The following is a 25,570-nucleotide window of genomic DNA, read 5'->3' as shown; positions in this document are numbered from 1 at the left end:
TCAGAGGAGATCCAAGTAGCTTTGAAAAAAAAACCAGAGCCAATCACAACTGCCTACCAGACACAGTGGTTGCAAAGAACTGGATTAATATGCAGAGCAGGAGGAAGATGCAAGTTATTTATTAATTCAGTCATTTTAGTGCCTTATTAAAAACTGTAGAGGAGGCAAAAGAGACAAAAAATGATAGAGTTTAAGAAAGAAAAAATACTCTTGTCCTATGACAAAGACTAAATCAACTGGCGCAGCTATTTAAATATCAGTGCTCTTAGACTAATTATACAACTACTCTGCTGTCTTATCTCCACACAGATTTCTCAGAGTGCCAGGAGGATCCAAGAGTTTGCTCCCTTCCCAAGTTCACCACCTTACATAGAATAGGCAAAGGCTGGAAAGATGAAAGACTGAGAGCAACAGCCAAATAGCCTCCTGAATAAGAAAAGGCCATGTCCTTGGGCAGACAAATGGAAATCTAACTTGACAAAGAGGGGCACCATTCTTAGGTTGAGCTGCATCCTTCATTGGGTGTCAACAACAATAACCTTCTGTGACAAGTGATCAAAATTGGCATATATAACATGGAAGAATCTTATTTCTGAAAGGATCTAGATGAGAAAGTGTAACATGTAGAGATTCTCTGCACATCACCTACAGAAGTCAGCTCAAACAGCTTCACAGTATAACTTTGAATGTTGTTATAACTAGAGTAATGTGATTAGGGTGGAAATAACATGATTTGAGATCCCATACAGCAGTCAAGGTCTGACTTAATTTCAGAATTCTATGACTCCAAAGAGCTCATTTGTGTGTCAGTGACAATCAGCAGGACAAATACATCTTAGCTGCTCATAGCAATATATATTTGCCACAATAGCAAAACATATATTTGGGACAAGAGAATATTAAAGTTGTGGTCTGTTTTTTCCTCACTTAATGTATTGCTTCTCTGTGCACTCATGAGATGTCCTTGGCAACAAATGATTTACCTCACATGTTCCAGGAACAAGCTGATGATAATAAATTACTCTGGCTTTCAACACTTCTCCACCCATGTAACCTGTAGTATACACTCATAATTTATCTACAAGGTTTTCTGAAACAAGTGATGCTGGTGATGGAAACATTCACACAGTGCACTTATTTAAAAGATACAAGATTTTGAATGAATAATATATTCATGCTATTCTTCAACACTAAATGTGTCCTAGGACTGATCAGTCACAAGTGTCTCGTTCCAACTGAGCCTCTAAAATTGCAAATTTTAAAATTATTTTCAGGTCAATCACAGAAATAAAGTGTCTACTACATATTACTTCACAGACAAGCTATAGCACTGGTGCTGTAGAAACCAATACAGCAGGTGTTACTGATGAAGACATTTACTATGATCACAAAACTATTTCAGTTTCACACTTGACCTTATGGAAGTCCATTCCAGCTGCTGCCATTTCACACATGTGCTCTTTATTGGTCCATTTTCCTATTTTAATAATTTGAAAAAAACTTGTGTGTGAGTAAACAGAAGTCTAACTTTGCTACAACTCCTTACTTCCCTTTAATACTTTTTCCTTATAAACCTCAGTATATCAGTCACTGGCGTAATGTTTCTGCATGCTTTGGTACTGTATGCATACTGAAAAGCATACCAGAGAAGTTCACACATTTGCAGGGTATTAAGAGAGAAAACAGTAAGAGAGAATGCTGGTGTGAGCCATTGTCTTTCTTACATCGCTACAGATCATGTAATAAATGAATATAAAATGACTAACGTCTTACAGAAGTCATCCTAGGACAAAGAAATTAAAATTCTGATTCAATAAGAAACAGAAAGGATAGCTGTGATGCAGTTTTGAGACTATATCCAGAATAATTAAAGAATTAACCCAAATGGAAATAACACAGTACTTTCAATTTTCCTAAAATCCCCAAAAATCTATCCTGTGACAGTATTATTTACCAAACATTATGTCTTAAGATATACAGTATCTAAAATATAAATCTACGTATCTTTTACTGAATATTGTTCATCCTGCCACCACTGCCTTAGTTTGAAAAGACACACAAGAAAAAACATTCCAGATTCAACTTTGGAGAGACCCCACAGCAGCTTTGTAGATTACAACAAGGACAAATCCTGCCCTTCACGTTGCGTGAGCAGCCAAGCAAAAAACCCAAACCTATATACTATCAGCCATACAGGCACACAGACAGAATACATCTACATCACTCCAGAAGCAACCCAACCTAGAAAAAAGCACCTTGGACAGTCTGAGAAGGTCAGCATGCACTCACACATGGTCATGGCAACTCATTGCCTGCCAGTCTTGCACATGTGCTCACTGAGAAAGGACATAGAGCCTGGCTGTGGGTGCAGAGAGCTGAGTAGAAAAGCACCCTGACTCTCCCAGATGTGCTGCTCTCAGATATCAGCAAGGTGCTTTTCTGCCATCAGCAAACTGAATGTACCCAGACACCTGAAATGGTGGTGAACATGGTGGCTTCTGTTGTTGGTGCCCCTCAGTATCCAGACTGCTGTTTGCTGGTTCCTAACAAAGCTCCCAAGAAACTGATATGGAATTTATTATGTTAAAAGTTGATACAAATTCCTGGACCTTTTGTTGATAAGTTATATTAAGTTATCACAACAAGTTACACTCCAGTCTCATGTGCAATCACTGTAACATAATTCAAACTCACATTAAATATTTGCCACAAGAGAGTATTTTCAACTAATGTTCATGGAAGCCTTCATATGAGAAGACTCTACACTCTAGCACACTTAAGGATCTCCTTTACACATAAAGACTAACCTTACCTGTATCTTCAATAAATTCCATATCATGTTTTATTGCTTCTGAGATTAATAAGTAGTCAGTGTACCCCTGTCTATGCTGGCTTAGCCCAGGTACTTCAAATACCCTTTCTGAGCCCATAGGCTTACCCAGCAGCCTAACTCCACAGAACAATAAAGCTTTAACTAATTACACTAATTAATTAAACTAATTAGGCAGCTTCAGCTAATGCATGTAAATGCAGCTGGTTTCAGGATATTTCATCTTAAAAGGCTAACATAATTCAGCATGACTGAAGGCAAACAGTCACTTTTATAGTAAGTGTTAACAAACAGCTGTAGCAAGTTGTTTTGCACAGGAAGCTGTTGCTTTCTTATACTCCCATAGAGAGAAATGCTCTAGGGACTCAAAAGTATTTCAATTGAAAAGCTTAACATCAGCTCCAGACAGTGAAAGTGTAACTTGCACATCCACCTACTGTATGTGCTTTGTTGTCCAGAAAACTCCCAGCAGAATTTCACAGTTAACACTGAAGTCTAAACTGTGATACTATTGCTATCATCTAGCTAGCTTTAATCTGAAAAAGCCTGATGCTGCCTTTGTACAGGCAGAGGCTGGGATTGTTAGAGAGTCATGAGTCCATTTTGCCTTACAGACCACAAAGGTCTTATTTAATCTTCACAAGTTAAATGGCTGATACAGAGTTCACAAGATATAATACACTTTTAGCTTACACACTCAATCCCTTTTGGAGTAGAATATTGTAAATACTTTAGTGTTAAAAATGTATTAACATGTCTTTGATTTTGCTAACATAAAGATTAGCTATGGATTACTACTGTCCCTTCAAGGTCCAAAGGCCTCAAGTGTAATTTCTATTGCTAGGCTGAGATTCAAGTAAGACATTAATTTGAAATCTGACCATTTTACATTTTGGTAATCCATTCACGAGTACAAGGTATACCTCTTCCTCATCTTGCTATATAAAAGCACTCATTAAGTAGACATTAAAAAACAGTATTAGGGGGGATGAGTATAAGGTTAGAGAAAATGAAAGTGGCAGAAGGAACATCCAAACTGAAACTCTGACCTGTATTCACCTTGCATAATTACTAGAATGATGAAGAGCCAATAGCCTTTGAAATTAGAATTTGAGACAATATATTTTGGTAGGAAAAAAAGTACTGAGATCTTAGCAAGGAAAAAATTCAACAGGACAAATGACAGTTATGATTAAATAAAACTAACACCAGCAGCAGACTGGCAGTCTATCCCATTTTTGCTGGCTGTTTATCTTATTTCTTTGTCATTAAGGAAATACCTGTTTTCCTTACATGGAACTGTAGTGACATGTGACAACGTAATTAAGGGAAGGACAATCACGATCAGCTGCCTTTGCCCTGTTACCAAACACAGTCAATACACAGTTCATGACTCCAGCAGATGTCTGTGCTGGAACTTAAGGTCTTATTTTTTTTGTCCTGCCTGTATTACATGGAAAACACAGTCTAAACAGAGAAACCACTGAATTATTAGCAGCAAGTATTAACCCGTCAGGCACAATCCACTATACAAATTGATTAAAAAAAAAAAAAAAAGAAACTCTGCCCATCATCTTTGTTCCTGCAAATCCATAGATATTTTGAAACAGGGAGGCTTGAAATCTCTTGACAAATGGAAGAAAAGCTAGTTTCAGCAATGGACTCTGTCAGAGCTGGTGCTATTAATCCGTCACTCACTACCCCTTTCAGTTAATACCTGGCTGAAAGAATTCTGCTCACAAAACATGAATCTACAACACACAGGATGGAGGATCACATGTATCAAGAAGGCAGAGGCAAACCCTGACTCTGCAGAAGAGTTCATTAATTCTCCCTATCCCTCATGTCCTCGTCTCTGCCTCTGCTTCATCTCCTAATGCTCCTTATGCCACTCATCTTCTTATGATCATGAACTTGCTCATACCACAAGAGCAATCCAAATCAAAACTCATCCTTCTCATACAAAGAGGAGCATGTGTGTGTGCTCATACAAGAGAGGAAGGTAGCACAGATTTAAAGTTAACTGCCTAAAAAAAAATGCTGCCTTTTTTTTTTTTAAGCACACAACCAGTTTACTTCTAAAATGAGGGTCTAATACTGATTCAGACTCTTTACTTCCACTGCTTTAGCTGAAACACAGAAATTAAAACCTGATTTAGCAAAAGGCATCTTCAGTCATGCAAGAATGCCATCTCACTGCACAGCTGTGAGGCCTTGCAGGATCTGTGGCTCCTGGGCAAACTCTTCCTCACCCTGACAAACCACTCCTGGTCTTCCAATGCTGGAACACTGGCTACGCAATGGAATCCCACCTGGGTTTCACAGGTATGTCAGAGGTTGGCTGGAAAAATTGGGGTCAGATACCAGCTAGAGATTTTCAGGTCCTACAGTGAAAAAGAGGCTGAGAAGGAGAAATGAACAGATGAGGTTTTACAGACCAGATTGATTCTGCTTAAAGCCTGGGCCAAGTTTCAACAGAAACTAAACGTTCACTAAATCTGGAATAAAGAAGATTAAACACTTCAGACTCTTAATTTTAATAAAAACATATCCAACAAATCTCTAGATCTGAGTATATCATGAGGAAATGAAACCTCTTTGCTGTTGTGGATCTGGGTTTCATATCTCCTGCTTCCATTTACAAATGCTTCAGTTTTTAAACATGATAAAGTAAATATAAAATCTTGCTATTTTAATTTTCCAGTGCACCCCATCTCACACTATCATAACCACCTGAAAAAAAAGGTGCTAAGGTGGAAAGAATCTGCCAGGTGATCTCTGCTGCATTTCAAAACCCTTTTTCAGATGAAGAATTTTGACAAGGACTATTTCCAAAGGCCAGCACTTAAATTATTATGCAAACAGTATGACAAATACAACTGTTACTGCAAGATAGTAATTAAAACTTTACTCAACCGTGGATTCCACATAAGCCTAGGCTAAAATAAAGTATTGTAGGTTTATTCTAGCAACACTACTGATCAAAAATAACTGGGACCCTCTTTTCATGAGAGCTCGTAGAAGCAAACCACTGTCATCCAACAGTTCAGAAACTTCTCTATTTTCAAGTTTTCCAGTCAGTATTTCTAACAAACAGCTGTATAATCAGTAACTATGCCAATACATTTTACACCGTGACTTGACTGCTAATGTACCTGATCACTATCTTATCTTAGTGAAAATCCAGGTTTAAGAAGAAGGGAAAATTGCCGTTATGCTAATGCTTGAGAATGTTCTAAAGAACACGTTATTGTTCAAATAGCTTTAACTGTTACAGTTCCCAAATGCAAAGCCCAATTCAGAAATAATAGTTCTCAAAGGTGGTAATCTGTTCTCCTTGAGTTTTGATGTAGGAATGTATAAGAAAAGAGGAAATATTCAGGAGGGGCAGAAAATGGACAGGAAGGAGAAGTGTGAACAAAAAGCCCCCATATTCTTACCTTATTCCAAAGGTACTTTAAAATAATTTTCAGATAAAAGGTATCATTCTTATTTCTATATGATTTTAAATGTCCACAATTACAGTATATCATCTGCCTTTTTATTAATTCATTTATACCTAGATATGTATTTGGGGTACAGGGAGGGGTGAAGGAAAGAACTTACTTATTTACATTACTTGCTAGACAGAAATTAGTCTGGTAGCTAAACTTAACATTCTTGGACTGTAATAAAAACTAAGAGTAAAAAAGTGACTCTGGCTGTTGTAGTCCAACTAGGTCCTTTCAGCTGTAATTAATTTCCAGTAACAAAAGATACAAAGGGCTACATATGTATTCTGGAATGTACACAATTATAATTAATATAATGTCCATTTTAAAATTACTGTTATTAGCTATTAAAGAATAAATAATTTTGCAGCTTTCTAACCTGTAGCTCTTAAGCTCTAAATCACTGACCATAACTAACAAGCAGTGTAATAGCATGAGTATCTGAAGTAAAACCACAGACTGCAATTTTGTTGATTGTAAATCATCATCATTTTTAATGCAAAAGCAACAGCAAATCTCTGTAATTACTGGGTGCATTTTGAATCACTTTTATGATTACTGCTCTATACCCATTAAAAATCCAAAACACTGAACTGCACAGGGTATAAAACTAGAATTATGATACACTACAAGCTATAATTGAAATCCATAAATTTCCTTACTAGTGTTCAAGATTATTTTGTTGCCAAGAACTGCAGCCCTGCAGAATTAACTTTAAAAACATTTACTTGATCTAAGAGAGTGGTACTGACAGGGACAGTAGTAGTTGCTTTGGAGTATTTAAAAAAATAATAACTTAAAAATGTTGAGGATCAGATTTGGCACTCAAACATGTTTGTATAATACATTTGGCCAACAAAATTAGAAAATTTAAAAATCTGTTCAAATAAAAACTGAAAAGGCCAGCAGTAGTACGCATACACTATGACTTAACCTATAGCACTGCCCAAGAACATTCCAGAGAGTAGTAAAACATTGTATATGACTTTTTTTTTTTTTACTCGCTCACACTCTACTTGGGCAATCTATTGCATTTCTTTTGTAATAAAAAGAAAGTTGGCTTCCAGAAATACAATTTTTTTTTAGGATGGATGGAAAGGAAATAAGAAAAATTGAATACTTCACAGCAGGAAAAGGATTTAATGTTTCTTGATATATGAAAGTGTATGATAGCTAGACATCTCAGAATACTAGAAAAAAGTAATCTGGAATAAAGCCATTTTCATGGAAAAAGATAATATGAACTTATATATGTGCAGGAAAGGGTTGTCATGATATTCATGGATTTGGACAGCCCAGTTCACAGGGAGAGACTTGAAGTGCTTTCCTACTTTGACTTATCAGAACGAAGACATTGAAGAGAGATGACTGCTTCCCTTATACTGGTGAATGTGGGGTTCCTTGAATGGGAACTATTGTGTGGGTGAAATTAATCTCCACATACAAAGGAGACAAACTCATATTGGAGACTATGCACAGATGGAGGGGCACTGTGTTGTTCTTTTTCTTTTTATACTTTATCCTACTTAAACTAAGAGTCATCACGAATTAAAAAAAAGATTCTTCCACATCAACATACCGATGTCATTGTCTGCTTCCACTGGTCACCAAAGTTTATTTCAGTGTAGGTAACAATTGTTTTTCATTCTGGTGAGTTTTTCCTAAATTAAAGGGACTGGAAAACAAAAACAAAAGCAGTAAGAGACAATTTGCAGATCCATCCTGCAGAACTTCCAGGGGCAGAATTTGAACAGAATAAGCTAAAGAAGTACATTTCGCCCTTTCCTCCCCCAGCCCCCAACTTTAACATGGAAATTTCTACAGGACCAGATTATAACATCCTATTATGAGCCACAGTCATGGTTGAAGAAGCATTCTTTAATCTAAAAGTCCCTTTTCACTGATTTATAACTTCCACTAAATTATTTCCTAATTTTCTCAAAGCTGCAGGCTAGGAGCAACAATGCAAAATATTTCTTGTAAAAGCAATATATTGAACTGTTTGTTTTCAGGAACAGTGTGCTGAAAGTGGGTAACATCAGCATTATTTAAGAATGTTTTCAGCTATATAAAAATAAACTGTTGAGAATGCCAGACTTTGCATAAGTATATGTAGATAAATGCGTGGTTCAGCAATTAAGTATAATCTCCAGTATGCTGCAGCTTGCCCCCTTCACATTAAGATCTGCATTTATGAATCAAAACATCTTCAGTCCATTAAAACAATAATGCCAACAACGCTTTAAGACACTAAATGGGTTCCCACTGCATTAACTGGAAGATCTGCTGATAATACAAGTGAAGAGTAAGACAGACAGCACTGGAGAGAAGCAATCCCAGGGATGCAGATGCTGCTTTTCATTATTTACCCCTTCCATTGCTAAGGTTTGAAGAAATGGAAGTCACTTGGATCTGGTTTTCTCTCACCTGGGCATCTGAACTCTCCAGAGCTCTTCAATGAACTTGATTCCTTTCAGCAGCACACCCCTCCCCACTGTTCTGTTACTGTTCTATGATTCGGGATAGTGAGCATAAGACTGAGCACTTGTTTGAGAGCCAGGAAAAGATTTATTCTCATTATATATGACAGTCAACTTCTCTTGCTTCTGCCTTTTGCAACATCACAGCAGGTAGATCCTCATAATGTATGGCCATCATGCAGTGCAATTAATAGAGGAAGAGCCCTTCTTCATGGATAATGGTATCAGCCATTTCATCACTGGGCCACAGTTGACAGAAGAAGAGACTTAAAATAATCCTGCTGTGACTTTCCTACATAAGGGACAAGTTAGGTGGGTTTAAAGGGATGAAGATCCTAGGAATTAGAAGCATGAATGATGAATTCTTGGCAAAACAGGATACACAATGGGGAAAGAAATCTAAAAGTACCTTTTCTCTGCACAGAATGAAGGAAAGTTGTGGTATGCCCTGTAAGTCTGTTCCTGTGTCAGTCATTCAATTACTCATACTTGTGTAATGCAGGCTACTCCCAGGCCTCTGTCCCTGCTATGTTGTGTAAAGCAGACCAAACTAATCAACTAGTTTCCATTTTTGTTTGGTTGTTTTTTAGTCTACCCTCTCTAAACAAAACAAACAACCCACAAACTGCAGCATACCTATCTGCCTGCTGCCAGACCTCCAAAAAGTGTAGGAAACTTATTGAGGTCTTGATGCAAGAGGGAAAATGTAGAATAGCAAAGACTCCTAAGGAAGAACCAATCCATCGGGTTATCCAGAAAAAGAGAGGAGGAGGGAGGGATATCCTTGCAAGTATATAGTAAAATCTCAAAGGCCTGCAATTAAATACCTCATTTGCCCTACCCCTAGCGACACTGAATCAAGCCAGTACATCTGTAGGAAGATGCAGAACAAGCATATTTATTTTTACATGACATGCCCAGTAGGAAACATTTCCTACAGTTTATACTTTTGAGTCAGACTAATATAGAATAAAGATAAGTTGGAGGGTTGAGAGATTTGATCACGATCCATGTGTGACCCAGCCATGTTGTTGTTTTCTTCAGCTACATCCTGAACAACAGAACAGGTACTACACAGCATTCAATATGCACCAGGCCAGATCCCTGGCAATGACCAACACACACAGCACACCCGAGGAAGTGATTTACAAAAGCATCTCAACACCTTCCTTTGCAAACTCTGCTTCTACATGTGCAGATTCCTGTAGTGCCTACAGACAAACTCTCCTTGGGCACAAAGCGCCAAATCACAGCACAGAGTTACCCTCTGTTTCCTCTACCCATGAGAAAACAAGCAGGAGATGAAATACGGAGCAGACATAGCTGTCTGTGCCCAACAGACATCATATACATACGGGCAAACAACTCTACAAAGGAGTTCACTCACTAGGTTAGATTTATGATCACAACTAGACTGGTAGCATGGAAGGAAATGCAAGGAGATGGTTTGCTGTGTACCAAGAAAGCATGCTACCCTCTCCCAAAACCGGTGGTGTAACAGTTACCAAGAACCATTACTTGTTTGATAAGGGAAGATAACAGAAAAGTGAAACAAACCTGTATTTGTTGGAACAAGATTATAATGCTGTGCAGTGAAAACCCTGTTGATCCTCCCACATAAAAATGATTTTGTTTCATTAATCAAAAAGTGATAAGATGTTTAACAGTCAACATAGACTTGTCAGGAACTAATTATTCCAAATCAGCCTGATCTCTTTGTATACCAGACAATAAGCCTCCCAGCATAAAAGAAATAAGTAGATGCCAAAAATCTTGACTTTATTGTGTCTTTTGATACTGTTTCACAAGATATTTGTATTATCAAACTAAGGAAGCACAGCTTAAGTGAAAATAACAGATGAGTATAAAATATGAGAAAAACCATATTTAGAAACTATCTGTGCCATAATTTGAAGAGGTATCAAGAGATGTGTTGCAGGGGGCTGTCTTAAGTACAGCAATAATAATTATTTTAGTACTGATTTGGATGGTGAAACAGATTTTTTTTTTCTTTAATATCATCAGATCATATTCAACTCATTGAAGCATTAGTTCACAGGAGGCCAGGCTTAGGATTCAAAATGGCCTTAAACTGGAGGGAGAGGCTGGTAAATAGAAGGATCAGGGACAAGGGCAAGAAAGCACTCCTGCCTATGAGTCATTATGTGCACCCATAATGGGAAACAAATGTCTCACTCTGCTATCCTGAAGTCTTAGGGCCTCCTGTGGATGCAAGGCATGAGTCAGCAATATCATAACATTACAAAAAGGTTAACAGCCACATGGGGACAAATTGAGCAAATTATAAAGTACAAAGACAGAGTAACTCAGGTTCTGCCCAACACTAGCAAGGCCCTCGCTGGGATACAGTGCCCAGACTCCTTCAGACCGGCTAGGGAGAGAGTACTAGGGAAAGTGTAACCTAAAAGGAGGATAAATGAAGTACCTTCTTTATTTTAGCAGACACATTTATGTAGGATTATGTAGCTACCCACAGGTAGCTAAAGCTTGTTGCCAGAGAAAGAGAAAAAACCCTCTGTTCTCCATGCACCTAGCAGAAGTGGCAAGAAGTAACAAGCTAAAATTATTGCACAACATAGGTAGGTAATATACTAAGAAAATAATACTAATGGCGAAGACAGCTTAGCACTGTAAAAAGATTAATAGCTGAGATTAAGACGGCAAGTAATGCAACCTCTGTAAAGTTAGACAACTGCTGATCAATCAGTAGTTTCAGAATCCAGCTCACAGTTGGGGAAAGCATTTGCCACTATGTCGCCTCTGTTCAGAGGTCCTGGACAAATATTTCCATCACAAAAATTACTAAGGACTAGCACAACCAGTTAGCCAAACAGCAGGACATTTAACTCCCAGTGTGGATCTGATGTCACATAAACAGAATTATCTTTACAACTTTGGCAATATCCATTTAGTCAAACCTTAGATATATTGAAGGGGAACACGTGGAAAAGTGCTGCACCAATTCCACTCCTTTTTCTGCTCTTTAGAGATATTCAGTTGGTTCAGTTCCATGCAGTTCTACCACTTATTTGTACATTGGAAAAGAAGCTTGCATAAAACCGCAGGAGTCTTTTTCTAAACATATTCTTCAGCTGCAAGCTGTCTAAACAACATCCAGAGCTGTGATTTAAACATGAACCTAAAAAAAAAAGAAAAAAAAAGCTTTTCCCTTCCAACTTTTCTTGTATTTAAAAGACACTGACAGTGTTTAGTGTTTGGAAACCTTTATACACAGTTCTGGGAATATAGAAAAAAACCCATCCTTTGAGTGTTATTCACATACACTTTTATGCCTTTTTTTTCAATCCTGGGCTGACAAAGTTGTCTACATGGACACAAACAAAGGGCTAACAGATCTGAAAAATGTGTGTTCGTCAGGAAAAGGAACAAAAATCAGAAAATCTGAAGAAAAAGCGGGACATCTTATGGGCAGCCAGACAGCAACTCCTCTGAAAACATAATTTTAAATTAAAAAACAAACAAACAAAAAAAACAAACAAAAAAACCAACCAACCAAACAAACAAACAAAACCAACCAACCAAACAAACAAACAAAAAAAAAACACAGGAAATCAGTTATAATGTCTGCCAAATTTCCACCTTTAGGATTGAACAAACACACAAATATGCCAGTCTACCCATCTCCAAACACATCCCACCATTTCACCCAAGTCAAAAAGTTATCTCCTTGGGTTATAGAGCTCAAAAAAAATGTGATAGAAACTCACACTCTAAAAAACTTTTTCTCAAGTTGGCTGCTCTTGAAACTTCTTTACCACAGCTCATATCTTCTTTCCAAGTTTAGCTCCTCTTAGACAATTTAAGCCCGTAAGGCACCAATATTTAACATACAGGATTACTCTTTCTAAATAGGCTAAAAACCCTCCTGAAAGGGCTATCCAGCATCAGTAAATATTTATAGCCTAATTACCAAGTCTTTCATTTTCTTGCCTTCTAAATATTTTTTTCACATACCAAAAAGCAACTCTTCCTTGCTGATTACATTTTCTATTCCCTTACTTCTACTTGAGAAATGGAAAACCACCCAGAATTTCACTATGCTGTTTGACAGGCTAGGGTTTACTTCACAAGTCTCCAAACTGGAAAAATGAGAGAAATGAGAGGAAAGCAAGAGGAATAAAACAGAACTGAAGCAAACCAAACAAAAGCAGACCAACCAAACAAAAAAACTCCCCAAAACACCACACCACTAACAGAAAAGGGCTCCAGATCAATTTAATGGTATGTGGGTGGCAACATAAGTGGAGGCCCAGCATCCTCAATCTCAGCAGCTTGTTCCAAAGAGGAAGGACTTTTACCAGTTCATTAAAATAGCAGCTATTAAAAATATGTTTTAGAAGTCATTTAGATCAAGGCAAGGTTTCAACCAGGAACCATAATTGTTACATTTTTTAATTTAGAACCTTGAAAGCAGAATCATAGGTACATAGCAAAGACCTCAGTTTGTTCCCAACAACATCAACGGCAAAGTTTCCACCAGTTTCATGATAGAGGGTAACACGGTCAGAGCCTACATACCTGCCAGAATCTATTGTAAACATGCCTTTACTTTTGAAAAACCTACTATAGAAAAGGCAACTGATAACACTGCTTAAACTGCAGAAGTTTCCTCTTGTATCAAAGATCTGTTTATCTACCAACGTACATGTTCTCCATCTGTCACTTTCAAGCAGCTAGGAAATGAACTGCAGGAAAAGCACATGAAAGTAAAATTCTGTGCTGCAGTCTGTTTTAGAAAGCATTACCAAATCCTTAAACTAAAACTTAAATATTCGTGCACAATATAAAACCTGTAAATATTGCTCTCATAGCATATTATTCCTTGTCTGTGTGATATATGTTACCACTAATAGATCACTACTACTCAGGTAACTACCTGAAAGAGTACACAGAAAAGTTTTGTGGGTTTTTTGTAAATGCAACACTTTGGAAGACAAACGGCACTAAATGGCAGTGCCATTTAGAATGGCTTTTTTTTTCTTTCATTAGCAGAAGCCAGAGAAGTATAACAACGTATCAGCAAATATTGGGGAGAGGGGAGGTGGGAGACAAAAGGGGAGCAGCATGTACTACTAAAAAACCAAGATAAGAAGTTCTGGGAGGTACTGCCTAAAGAATCAAGTGTTAGTGAAAACACCTGAATCACTCTGAAAGTCATTCTTAAGACACCATTTCTATAAGTTCATAACAGAATTTAAATAATGTGTTTAATCTGAAGGAAAAACAATGCTACTACAGTTAAAAATAGCACATCTTGAAAGTTTAAAATTAGACACTTATGAACTGAAAACTATCAAGTGCATGAAGTGTATATTTTTAGTGCACAAAGGATCAGGGAAAATGACAAAAGTGGAAAGATTCTGAAGTTAGGATGTACTAAATAAGAGGGGAAAATTGTTTTTGTCCAATTGCATAGCAAACTCAAATTATAGAAAGACATTTTTCAGTGGTAAATACGGCAAAAGAGATTATGAGAATAAATGGAAAACAAGCTTTTGAAATTTTTCCACTACATTTGCCTTAAATTTAATTCATATTCACCGTAAGTATTAAGCTATTTCTTATTAAAAATATTATGCTCATTTCCTTATCCATGTAGTAAGAATCATGATCAGCACAACTGAATATTTGCTTCATTTTCCAAGTCCACATCAATATTATTAACTATTACATAAATTTCAGACACTAAAAGATCTATAAAACAAATTCTATGAAAACAATTAGTTCTCCCGGACAAAGCTGTGCTCCTTCCAAAACCACCATATACACGCATAGGAAGGATACAAAACAACAGCTTATTTCCTGTTAGACACCATGGGAATTGATTTAATGAATCCAGTGGTCACATAAACAGTTATTTTCAACAGACATAAATTTAAAATATAAATTCTCTTTTAAGTAAGTTTCCAGCTCTAAAATGAAATAATCCCTTAGGGAAACACCTCAATCCTTTACAACTTCCTATATAGGTGAATTAATACTCACTACTGAAGGCTCATATGAAAACCACCCAATTTTGTAAGTGAGGTAGTATTCTATAAAAGGCACAGCACCCATACTTTCATGTACTTGCTACAGTATTCATACAAGCTGGCTTCAACAAGAGATTCAGACTATTAATTACAACAATCTCTGCTTCCACTGATAGGCATAAAACTTACCTCTGACAAGTGGTATTGAAGATTAGCTAACCTCCATTGGAAAAATATCCCAAACTGGTTAAACTCTATGCAGTGCTACTTGTAGAAGTAAATGGGCACTGAGGCTATCAGTCTGGGAGTACCTGATAGCAATTAAGTTAGTTCCCTTCCTTTTGCTATGCAGCACGTGCATGTCCTTCTGTCAAAAATAATAAAACCCCTTTCCCCTGGGGGATGATTGCATCAGGACCCAAAGAACTACTGAAAGGAGTATTTTTCCACACTACATCAAACATTGAGATTCTAGACCACAAATCTGGGAAAGAGAGTCAGTTCTTTAGGAGACCTTTGCAATAACCTTTGCTGGCGATCCCAATCTTACTTCTTAAAGAGATACAAATTAAATGAAGTTGGATTTTTTGTTTGATTTTGACATTAGCCACGTCACGCACACTTTCTTTACTTCTAGTCACTGACTGCATGAAGTGTGTCCTTAGCGTATGCAATTTTTAACCCTGGACAGAAACCAGCTAGTGGTATTCCTGTCAAACTTTCTCTGGCTCCATTTTACTCCACAAGATACGGAGCATTATTTTTACCACTGTGTATATATCAAGTGTATGTGAAAATCATCTCCCTGAAATACTCTCTTGGCAAAATCTTCTTTAGAAGCTGTTATAGCAAAAGTCCAATAAGTTTTCTTCACATGAAAACAAAAATGCAGGTCAAATTAAAGTGACTCTTTTTCCAGATCTCTTGGTCTAGTTTCAGCCATGTTTCCTTATTTTCTGGTTTTTATCCTTTTTTGAATGTTAACACCTTAAAATGAACAAACCTTCTTGGTTAATAATTCCCACAGTTCTCTTTATTAACTCTTGAGTTTCTTCAGGTTTGAGTTTTAAAATGAGATTTCCTTGTGATGTTTGGTCTGATACAAGAGAGAATGTAGACTCAGGGCCTGAAATAGTCACTCATTCTTATCTTTAGGTTGAAATTCTTAGCCTAGGAACTAGCACATATAGATCTGTAAAAGACCTTCTCAAGGGCAAGTTAAATTCCTGATGATTCTTTATTCTGGTGCTTCTCACTCCCTAGCTATGGAAAAAGCTTTGTTAAACTAATAAGGGGAACTGTTTAGGGGAAAACCTTAACTGCAAGGTATACAAACAATCAGAGATTAATTTGTTTAAAAAATCTCAATGCAGTTGAACACAAGCAGTTGTTAGTAGAACAGGTTTCAACACAATTTGAAGAAAAACATTTTGGCAACCACTAAATAATCAGACAAGATGCTGCGATTAGAAGCTATTATCATGATCACATGATTAGCATTAACAAATTATGAAAAATAAAAAAACAACCAACTTTCAACATTTTTGCAGTGAACTCATAATGTCTGATGATGTTTCAATTTATTTATTAACATTTATTTATTATACATTCAGCCTTGCTTCAAAAAGACCATGTCAGTCCCATACATATGATCAAAAGCTATAATACATCCTGCTTTTTCTAGATCAATCCCTTCTTTCTGCCACAGAACTGATGCTGGAGGGACTTTGTATAACTGCAGCTTGTGGCAGTTTTAAGAACAAAATTTTTAAGATCAAAGTCTAGAGCACTGGCTCTGTGAGACAAGGTCTTGGGCTCAGCCACCTGTGCTGGTCAACCGGAAGGCAGCCGGGGACACTGAGTATGAAGGAGGGAGAAGTGACAGCCCCACTATCCTGAGTGTGTAAGTGTGTCTTCTAATCAGAGCATGGGGGAGGAGAGAGAAGGATCCAAATTACAATCTGGGAATCTGGGGTAGCAGGAGAAGGAGATGGAATGAAAGTCATACAGAGACTGGGATAGGGTGGAATCAAGTGAGAAAGACACAGTGTTGTCATTTCCAGCTGTACTAAAAGGTATCACTGCATCAGTTCTGTCTTTCCACTCAAACAGATTTTGGTTAACACTCCATAGATCAGGGAGAAAAAGCTTAGGGAGAATGAAGGCAAAAGGTGTACATTCTTGGTGGGAAAGGGATTGCTCTTAGGGAAGAAGATAGTATTCCTTGAGGCAGACGTAGTGGAGATGATTTAGGAGAAGTCAGGGAATGGGGAGCTCTGGGGTCCACAGCAGGCTCTGAGACAGCAGGGCTAGTAGATGCAGAGCCCAAGGGACAGGAGCTTGCTGGTGCAGAAGAGTCACTTCCAGCAAACATCTCTATCCACAAACGAAGGGTACAGATGCAGAACTGGCTCCTACTCCTAGTTTTGTTTTTTAAGGGATTTTTTTTTTCTCTATGGTATATTGACTTATTAAGTTTTTGGTTTATACTGGCTTTTGGCCTTCACAGCATGAATAGCCTAGCCCCAGCTCTCAGCCACTGAAGCTCTCAATGCCTTTTTCTGCTAATAAAAATATTTCCTCCTGTGCATGTGAGAGCATGGCCAAGTGGCCACTTAACTAACTCTGGGGGAAAAAAAAAAAAACAAAACAAAAAACAAGATTTTCTTTGCCTATGACTGGAAGGCGAGGGCTTTTTTCAGCTTTTTAACTCTTTTCTTAACCACACCAGGTCAGAAGCAGACTTAATTTCCCTGTAAAATTCCCACTGACATATGCAGTGAAAACAGCACATGCCTCCTTCAGGGTGTGGATCGTCAAAACCAACACATTTCTTCTTTGGAAAAAAGAACTTGTACAAAACACACATGTGTACCCAGTTGTAAGTTTTTTTGCTATATTTTATTAACATTTCTCTCTGATTTTGAGTTACTGGGAGGACAGCTGTAAACAACTATGTGTACTTGATTCCAGCCAATATACATTAGTGGAGATTTCCAAGAATATTTACCAAACATTTATTCTAGCACAAATCTGTAAGATCTATCTTCAGAAGTCTACTTAGCTGCTGTTCAAGCTGCTAATGGTAATATTTAAAACTCTGAAATGTTCTGATTTGGTTTTTTTGGAATGCGACTGCTGTATTTATCATTCTCATCTCATGTCATTCTGTTCTCACCCACCACAACAATTGCAGTCGGTAAGAGTGTGCTTGTTAGCTGATTTAAATTCAAACACTTCACGCCAAACCCAGCATCAAATGAAATCACTGGCAAAACCCTCACTGACTTCACTGGGAATGAGACCAACCGGAGGAGCAAGGCTCCCATGAGAGGTGTGTATCACTGCCATTCACATCCTGCTGAGTTTGTGAGAACCAGGAGGAGATACTATTTGAAGGCCCTTAACTTCTGTTTCACATGACACAGCACTTCTCTTTTGTTTTTTTTTTTAACTATCTGCAAGCAACAAACCAAAGAGGCTGGATGAGTCACTGGAGACAGTTCTGGGCCAGCTTGGCTCGCAGACTGCCAGTGTCAGGGAAGGTTCACCCAGTTCTCCCCTTCCTGCTGCACAGCCGGTCCCAAAATAATGCAGCAGTGCTAAACATAGCACCGCCGTGCTCTTTTAATAGACGATGATTCCTGCAGCGTATACAAGCCACCACATTTGTCAAGATAAGAGCATCAATATGAAATGTCATATTAACCTAGACAAAGAGATTGAAGCAGATAGCTTTGTCAAACACCAAGCAAAGGGGCTCATTCAAATTGACAAAGCAAGACATTTAAAAGTTGAACCTACCAATCTAGTCTTAATTCATTCTGTCCTCTCCTACTTTGGAAGAGTCTCTAACCAGTAAGTGAGCTCCTGTAAGTGATGTAATAAATTCATTCCTAATCTGCAATAACAATTTTCCTGTCACTTCAAACCCCTCTGCTGCACTTTTCAAAATTCTGTAATAGCTGGTAGTATGTTTCAGATTATACATACAGATCTACATATGTTAGTGGATATGGACTCTTCATAATTACATATGCACATAGGGTATAACTCATAGGCAAAATTAACAGGCATAACTCATTGCCATATAGCCAAGTTACTGATTATTCCTTGATCTCTGTTACTTACATGCAAGGAAGTTTACTCTTAATTGTAAAGCAATGGACAAAGATGCTGCAGTAGTGGGTCCAAATGCGTCACCATTCTAAAATTTTTCATTACTTGAGGCAATTTATTCAATTTCACATTTGTAATCAGGGACACAGCTTCCCTTATGTTATATGTGAACTAGTGATATTGGTCATAAACAAAACTGGAAACATGGTTCACAAGATTACTTCATCGGGGAGAAATTATCTCGGTTTCTTTGGTACTCCTCACACATGGTGGTGTGTATGGGCTTCATCATCCTATATATGGCAGAGACAGAAGCTCTAGGGGTGTGGGTATCAACAGAAATATTTTCCTTAAAATGTGTTTTCTCCTCAGAAAGACTTATAATCACCAAACTTCTTTAAAATGGGCAGGTTTATCCGTGTGTGGACATGAAGCTGTTAGTTATACTTCTGCCATGCCACTGGTGGTGTCACTGTTGAGATGCAGTATGTACACCAGACCTCGCATTATGTGAGAAAATTCAGTTCAGCTTTACACTGCAGAGGTTTGACTGAACCATGTCCTTTGGGAGAAGAAAAAGCATTCAGGGAACTACAGGAGGAAAGGCATTTCTCTTTTGCCAGGGACCTGTACATTTGACTTTTCCTTCAAACTTGGTGCCATGTTGGAGTAAAAGGGACAGATCCCCCTTACAGAGCACCTGTTGCTGCTGGCAGTGACAGGCAGCTCAGGCCTCTGCACAGCTCCTTGGAGTTGGGGCCACATGCTCCCCTTCTCCTCTACCAGTCCTCACCACCACCAGAGCTGAGAAAATACACTGGGGACCTGAACACGATTGTAGAAAGGGAGCGAGAAGGCTGTGAAGTTCATACTATCCTCTCTTAGGACTCCACCTTTAATATACCCTAATGGGATCTCCCTCCCCTCAAAACTGAGAGATAATGAAACCCAAGAAGGTTTACATTCAACTTCTCCAGAGGAGACTGAATACACTTCCAAATATTCAGGAATAATTCAAATGCAAATGTGGCACACTGTTGTATTATTCATATTCTGCAACATTTTGCGTAAATGGTCTGATTGGAAGAAGATCTTTTCCAGTTTGTTATCTCCGAGTTTAATAAACTGGGACTTTAAAACAACTGCCTGATATATAATGTGCTATATTTCTGTATTTTCTTTAAAAGAAAACAGAGGTATGGAGTCAAAGGCAAATTCAGTGGTTTCTTATATAAAATACCTTTTCACTTCCTGAACATTGCCTGTAGCTTTGCTAATTTATTGCCAGGAAAATATTGTTACTACTTAATGCACTAGTACTTTTGTCAATAGGCAGCTTTCCCCAAGGCATATTTGAGAATGCTCTGCTAATCAGAGTTGATGCAGTTATTCCAACGCAGCCAGGTCTTTAGAAGAAGGTTGATGTTTAATTCTAGTATGGGTGAGTGTTGCCATTTGTTCAAAGCACAATATTTTTAATTCACTGAATTCACTCTGTAGATATCTAAAGCGCTGACTGCATTATCCAGCCCAGACTCAGCTTGAACCACTGTATTTCAAAGCAGTATTGCTGGCATCTTTACCTCTTAACATTTAACTTATGTGAAATATTCCTCATTTTGCAGTGACAAGACTTAAATAAAGATTTAATCAGAACCACAAATCTGTGCTGTATCATCAGCACGGAACTTAAAAAAAAAAAAAGTGGTTGGGCGTGTAAGCAGATACCCACTTGGATCTGACTTCTTACTTTTCTACATCTGCTTGAACTCTTGAGATTACAACCTCAAATGCAGCCAGATTTTTTGTGTTTGTTTTCCAAGCGTGTTGATAATAATGAACAGCACAGGGAGTGACAATGAGGTCACATGTATATACATATATTACACTACAGTTTTATTCTCTCTAATAAATACTGAAGACTACATGAGTATAACTTCAGTGAGGCTGAGCAAATATCTTCATTGCTGTGGGAGCTTTTAATACATGTATGTTTTCAGTGATGTTAAATTTATTTGCAGTCCTCTGCAGATGAAAAATTGAATAAAGTTCCCCAAGAAACAGATCAGGCCATTTATTTCAATTAGAAATAGTAATGAAATTTCAGTAAACTATTAAATGTCACTTAATCTATACTTGAGATAAATAGAATACTTAATTTCTCTTGGCATGTTCTACAACAAGGTACCTTACTTGTGTTTATATTGACAAAATAGGTGCTCCTCTGCTTTCCTTACCCCAGTGACATTTAGTGACATTACTCCTGCTCAAACCCAGCATCAGCACAATCCATTTTGCAACAAGCCCACCAAGGCAAGAAGTGTCTCTAAGTGGAAGTAAAGGCTCTACTTCTTCTGATCTGGGTGGTTCGGGTCAGTGCTGCGCTTTGCTTCATTCATCTTTACTGGAACCCAGTGGAGCTGCTCATTCCTTCATCCCCCAAAACTACATGGCAAAAGAATATTTATGGTATTCCTATAATGAGCATAATTAAGTTCCTAATTAAGGACAGAATTACAACCATAGAGGATAATTTTTTAAAGCAGCTAGATGTTTTGAGATGGCACAGGTGTTTCATTTGGCTCAGAGAGGTACCACAGGTTCTTGTTTGAAGGGCATTCAAGTCCTTCACATTCTTAGGTATATGAGGCTTCTAAGGCTATCAGCCAGCAACAGTGGGCATGAAGCTAAAGCAGAAAGCTTTGAGTATTAAGGAGCATTACCAACATGGAACAAAATCTGACTTCTGTGGAGTTCTCCTCAGTTACAGTCATATTCCTTGCTTTATACCTGAAAAATAGTCAAAATACAATTTGAGGAGGTGAAGCCTTGTTCTAATTCTCCATGTCTGAAGTTGCCCCCACACATGGTTTCAATTTAAAGTTTGAACATCTTTAAGAGATGTTTATATTTTATTATTTTTATATTTTTATTTTATATTACATTCTGCTAAGTAATTGTTAGTCATTTTTACTGACTGTAATCAAGCTAAGCTAAACTAGAATTTACCACGCCAATGCATGTGTATCCTCTGTTGTTTCATCCTTCATCTGAAAATACAGCAACGACACTCAAACAACAGCAAGATGATGTTTTTAGCATCTCCACAGACACATTCAATATTTTTTTTTTTATTTTCTGACATATCTCGAACTAAGGTAGCTACCAAAGGGTTATGAACGAGACAGAGAAGAAGTACTTCCAGTTCTCTGGGACTTTTCCAAATAAAATTCCAAAATTGTCTGAGAACTACATAACCAAACACATGAAGTATTCTTCTTGAAACCAGAAAAATGCACATTTGTATGCACACGTGCATACACAAACAAGCATGCTCCTCCATTCATAGACACTACTTGCCATTCATAGATATTAACAGGAAAAGATGGTGCATTCTCCATGTAAGCCAAAAAACTTGACACAAACCTCAAGCTGATTCTTTAATCCTCAGCACAGCAGAGAATACATCCACATTGTTTTGACATGCACAAGTCTGTACACTGCTTATTCTATACAAAAAAGTGTAATACAGGTTGCTTAAATTATATCCACAATTTTTGAAAGTTTTGGGGTTTGAGGTTTTTTGGTTTTTGTTTGTTTGTTTTAAGAGACACTGTTAGAATATGGCTCTTTCCCAAATGAGAGAATACAGTATATCATTTTTCTTGCTCTAAACAACATCCAGTGAATAATGTGCAGTGATGTGATCTTTTGCTATTCCCTTTAAGCCGTTTTGGAGATGGATTGCTACAGTGGGTGGCATTCAGAACAACACATGTTGAGCAACGCTCACTCAAATCTTGCCAGCTTTATGGTTTCTTACAACATGCTACGATGTGAAGTGATTCACACTGAGGAGATGGAGAAAGTTTTTCTATTACTGTATAAAATGAGGTTATATGCGTTTATCATCCAAAATAAATACATTGACACCACAGGCTGAAATAAAACTAGGAAAGTAAGCTTGGTTCGTCTTTCTATTCCAAATATTGCTTTTAGATTTAAAGCAATTAAAACAGACTGATGCTTTCTGTGTGAAATGAACTTGCCCTGACAGTTAATCTACACTATTATCAGACGCATCAAATTAAAATAAGGTGAGCTAAAGAAGAAATCAACGCCAAAGATTTTAATTTCCTTGATGTCATATGCTGGCACCTTAGAAATTTTACAATTTCTATGCAAGAGGTATAGAAAAGAGAAGGCAGAGGAACCACTTGGTGAAATGGAATTGGTGACTACCAACACACATGAAGTCGAAAGCAAGAAGTGTAACAGGGCTATGGAGGTGGGTAATATGCTGCAGCTTCACTGATAAGCCAGAATTTTCATAGAAGTTATTTTATATAAGACATGTCATGGTAATTTTGAAAGTGCAATGATGTATCACTGCAAGGGGAGAAAAAAAAATATCTCTGAAATGACACAGTAACTTTTAGAAGATGCTGTACTTAGACTAGATGCTCATGGATGTTCTGTTAGATTTGGCTACTGTCCTATCAGATTTGATACACTGTCTCTGACAATGTCATCAAGCAGATGTTTCAGGAAAAGAGAACAAGTAAATATCTCAAACCAGTCAACTGTGCTGCACTTGAGAAGTGACTAGTGGCTCTCTATCTCCAAGTAGTTAAAAAACTGGAGTCCTGAAACTTACTATCCTATCACTCTTATTATCTGTACTTCAGCATTGTTATCTAAGTTGAATATTGCTCCTTATCCTCAATCCAGGTCCCCTACAGCAGACAATTCATTCTAAATTTTAATTTCTCGTGTTTATGTGAACCCAGACCTGCAGACTTCCCTGTCACCTTGCTTCCAAACCTTCATGAGTTTTGCAGAGGTAAAAAGTACCCACAAGTTGAAGGTCAACTTTGTCAGACTTAATCATTAAAGAAAATACAGGCAACTTGGGTCATGAAACAACTTTGAAGCACTTGTTCTGAAGTCAGATGAAACCATGCATTATAATACCTTATTTTCTTTCACAAATAATTTTCCTCTCCATGGTACAATCCATTTAATTCTATAGTTTTATTTATTCTGCATATGTTTTCAGCAGGAAACCTACAGCAGAAAACTTTAAACAAAACAATTTCTGTCTTCCAAACCATATTAATCTTAGATTTTAACCTTTTCAAAAGATAAAAATTAGGTAAATATTAGGGTTTAATCACACTGGAATGTACTCTTCCAGAACTGCACTTTTCTGCCCTTTCAGCAGACTTTGTGTCCTGCACACAAACAGACCTATGCTGGAGCAGCTGATGGATAGTTTTGACATTCACCAGTCACTATCATCCTCCAGTAAACAAATCTAGGCAACAGAAGGAGTTGTTCCTCCAGCCACATTACCACTTGCTTCATGAGCCATTTTGACAGCAGAAACTGACACTGAAGTATGACCTTTAAGAAAAGAGAGAAGACATCACTCTCCAACACAATGGAAAAGTTCCACAGAAAAGAAAAACAAACAAAACTCCAAACCATTAAGTCTGTCCTGTCAATTTCTGCCTTCACGCCCCAAACCACACTGGACTAAAAGAACCGGTTAATAAAAAGAGGCGAAACCAAAACGCAGCACAATGCTGCACCACCCTGTAAATCCACATCAGGCCACCAAGCCTTGGTGGATCTGACCTGTGTTGGCCCCGTGTCTCTTCACACCTGGCCAGTGCTGCATCCTGACCATGTTTCCCTCTGAAAATGCCACAGGCACAGCTGAGACACTCATGAGACGTGACAGAGGTGGGACCAGGCCCTGCTGGACCCCCTCATCTCCAGTTGGAGGTCAAGCTGCCACCACTGCCCCACCACACCTGGGAACACGGTCCACCCCAGAGGGCAGGGCCGGCGGGCCCTTCTTACCTTGTTGGAGTAGGGGGGTTTACTCAGGTTGATGCCGTCGCGGATGAGCTTGTCCCGGATCATGATCTTCAGCTTCAGTCTGGGGTAGGCGACCAGCCCCCCGCCGCCGGGCGCCCCCCGCCGCCCGCCGGGGTGCTGCCGGGGACCCGCCCCCCGCCGGGCCTCCTCCTGCCCCGACACTCGGCGGGGGCAGCGCCCAGCGGCGGGGGGCGCCGGCCGCGGGGGCGAAGGCGGTGGCTGCGGCTCCAGGGTGAAGTAGAGCCCCGCCGCCGTCTCGTCCGCCTCCTTCAGCCGCCGCACGGCTTCGTGGATCCGGCGCCGGTGGTGTGGAACGGCAACGCCGATGGCATCCAGGTCCGGGTCCCCGATCTGCTTGCAGACCTCCAGGTCGTCGTAGCCATTATCGACGAAGGACTCCGCGTACTGGAGGAGCTGCAGGGTCTTCAGCCACTCGTACACTATGTTGGTGCACATGCTGGCTCCAAAATAATAATGATCCCAACTTTCAGAACCGAAGCCAGCCTCCCCCTTTCCACTCCTCGCCAAAGGAAATAAAAAACACAAAACAAGAACTGCGATGTAACTAGAAGGATTCAAAATCAAGGTCAAGAACCAACATCCACCAGGAAAAAAAAAAATCCTTAAGGCAGATCAGTAGGGCATTTCAAGCACTGCTGAACGAAACTCTCCTGTTTATTCCTCCTGTTTATTCCTCCTGTTTTCTTACCATCAAGTACAGCGGCTTTCTGCCACGAGAGAAGGGAGGCT

General features: G+C 38.5%; 1 protein-coding gene across 4 annotated transcripts in view; it reads right to left on the bottom strand.

Moving 5' to 3' along the window:
• SASH1 (SAM and SH3 domain containing 1) overlaps positions 1-25,360 on the bottom strand; it is a 540,217-nt gene extending 514,857 nt beyond the window's left edge. For all 4 annotated transcript variants that reach the window (XM_071806401.1, XM_065833555.2, XM_071806402.1 and 1 more), the window contains exon 1: positions 24,803-25,360. In XM_071806401.1, coding sequence (XP_071662502.1) covers positions 24,803-25,276 — 474 coding nt within the window. In that variant the 5' untranslated portion in view covers positions 25,277-25,360. The remainder of the gene's footprint in view (positions 1-24,802) is intronic.
• Positions 25,361-25,570: the final 210 nt, after the last annotated feature.

This window comes from Patagioenas fasciata, chromosome 3, assembly GCF_037038585.1.
Source record: "Patagioenas fasciata isolate bPatFas1 chromosome 3, bPatFas1.hap1, whole genome shotgun sequence".
Classification (NCBI taxonomy): Eukaryota; Metazoa; Chordata; class Aves; order Columbiformes; family Columbidae; genus Patagioenas; species Patagioenas fasciata.
This window is presented reverse-complemented; position numbering and strand designations above follow the sequence as displayed.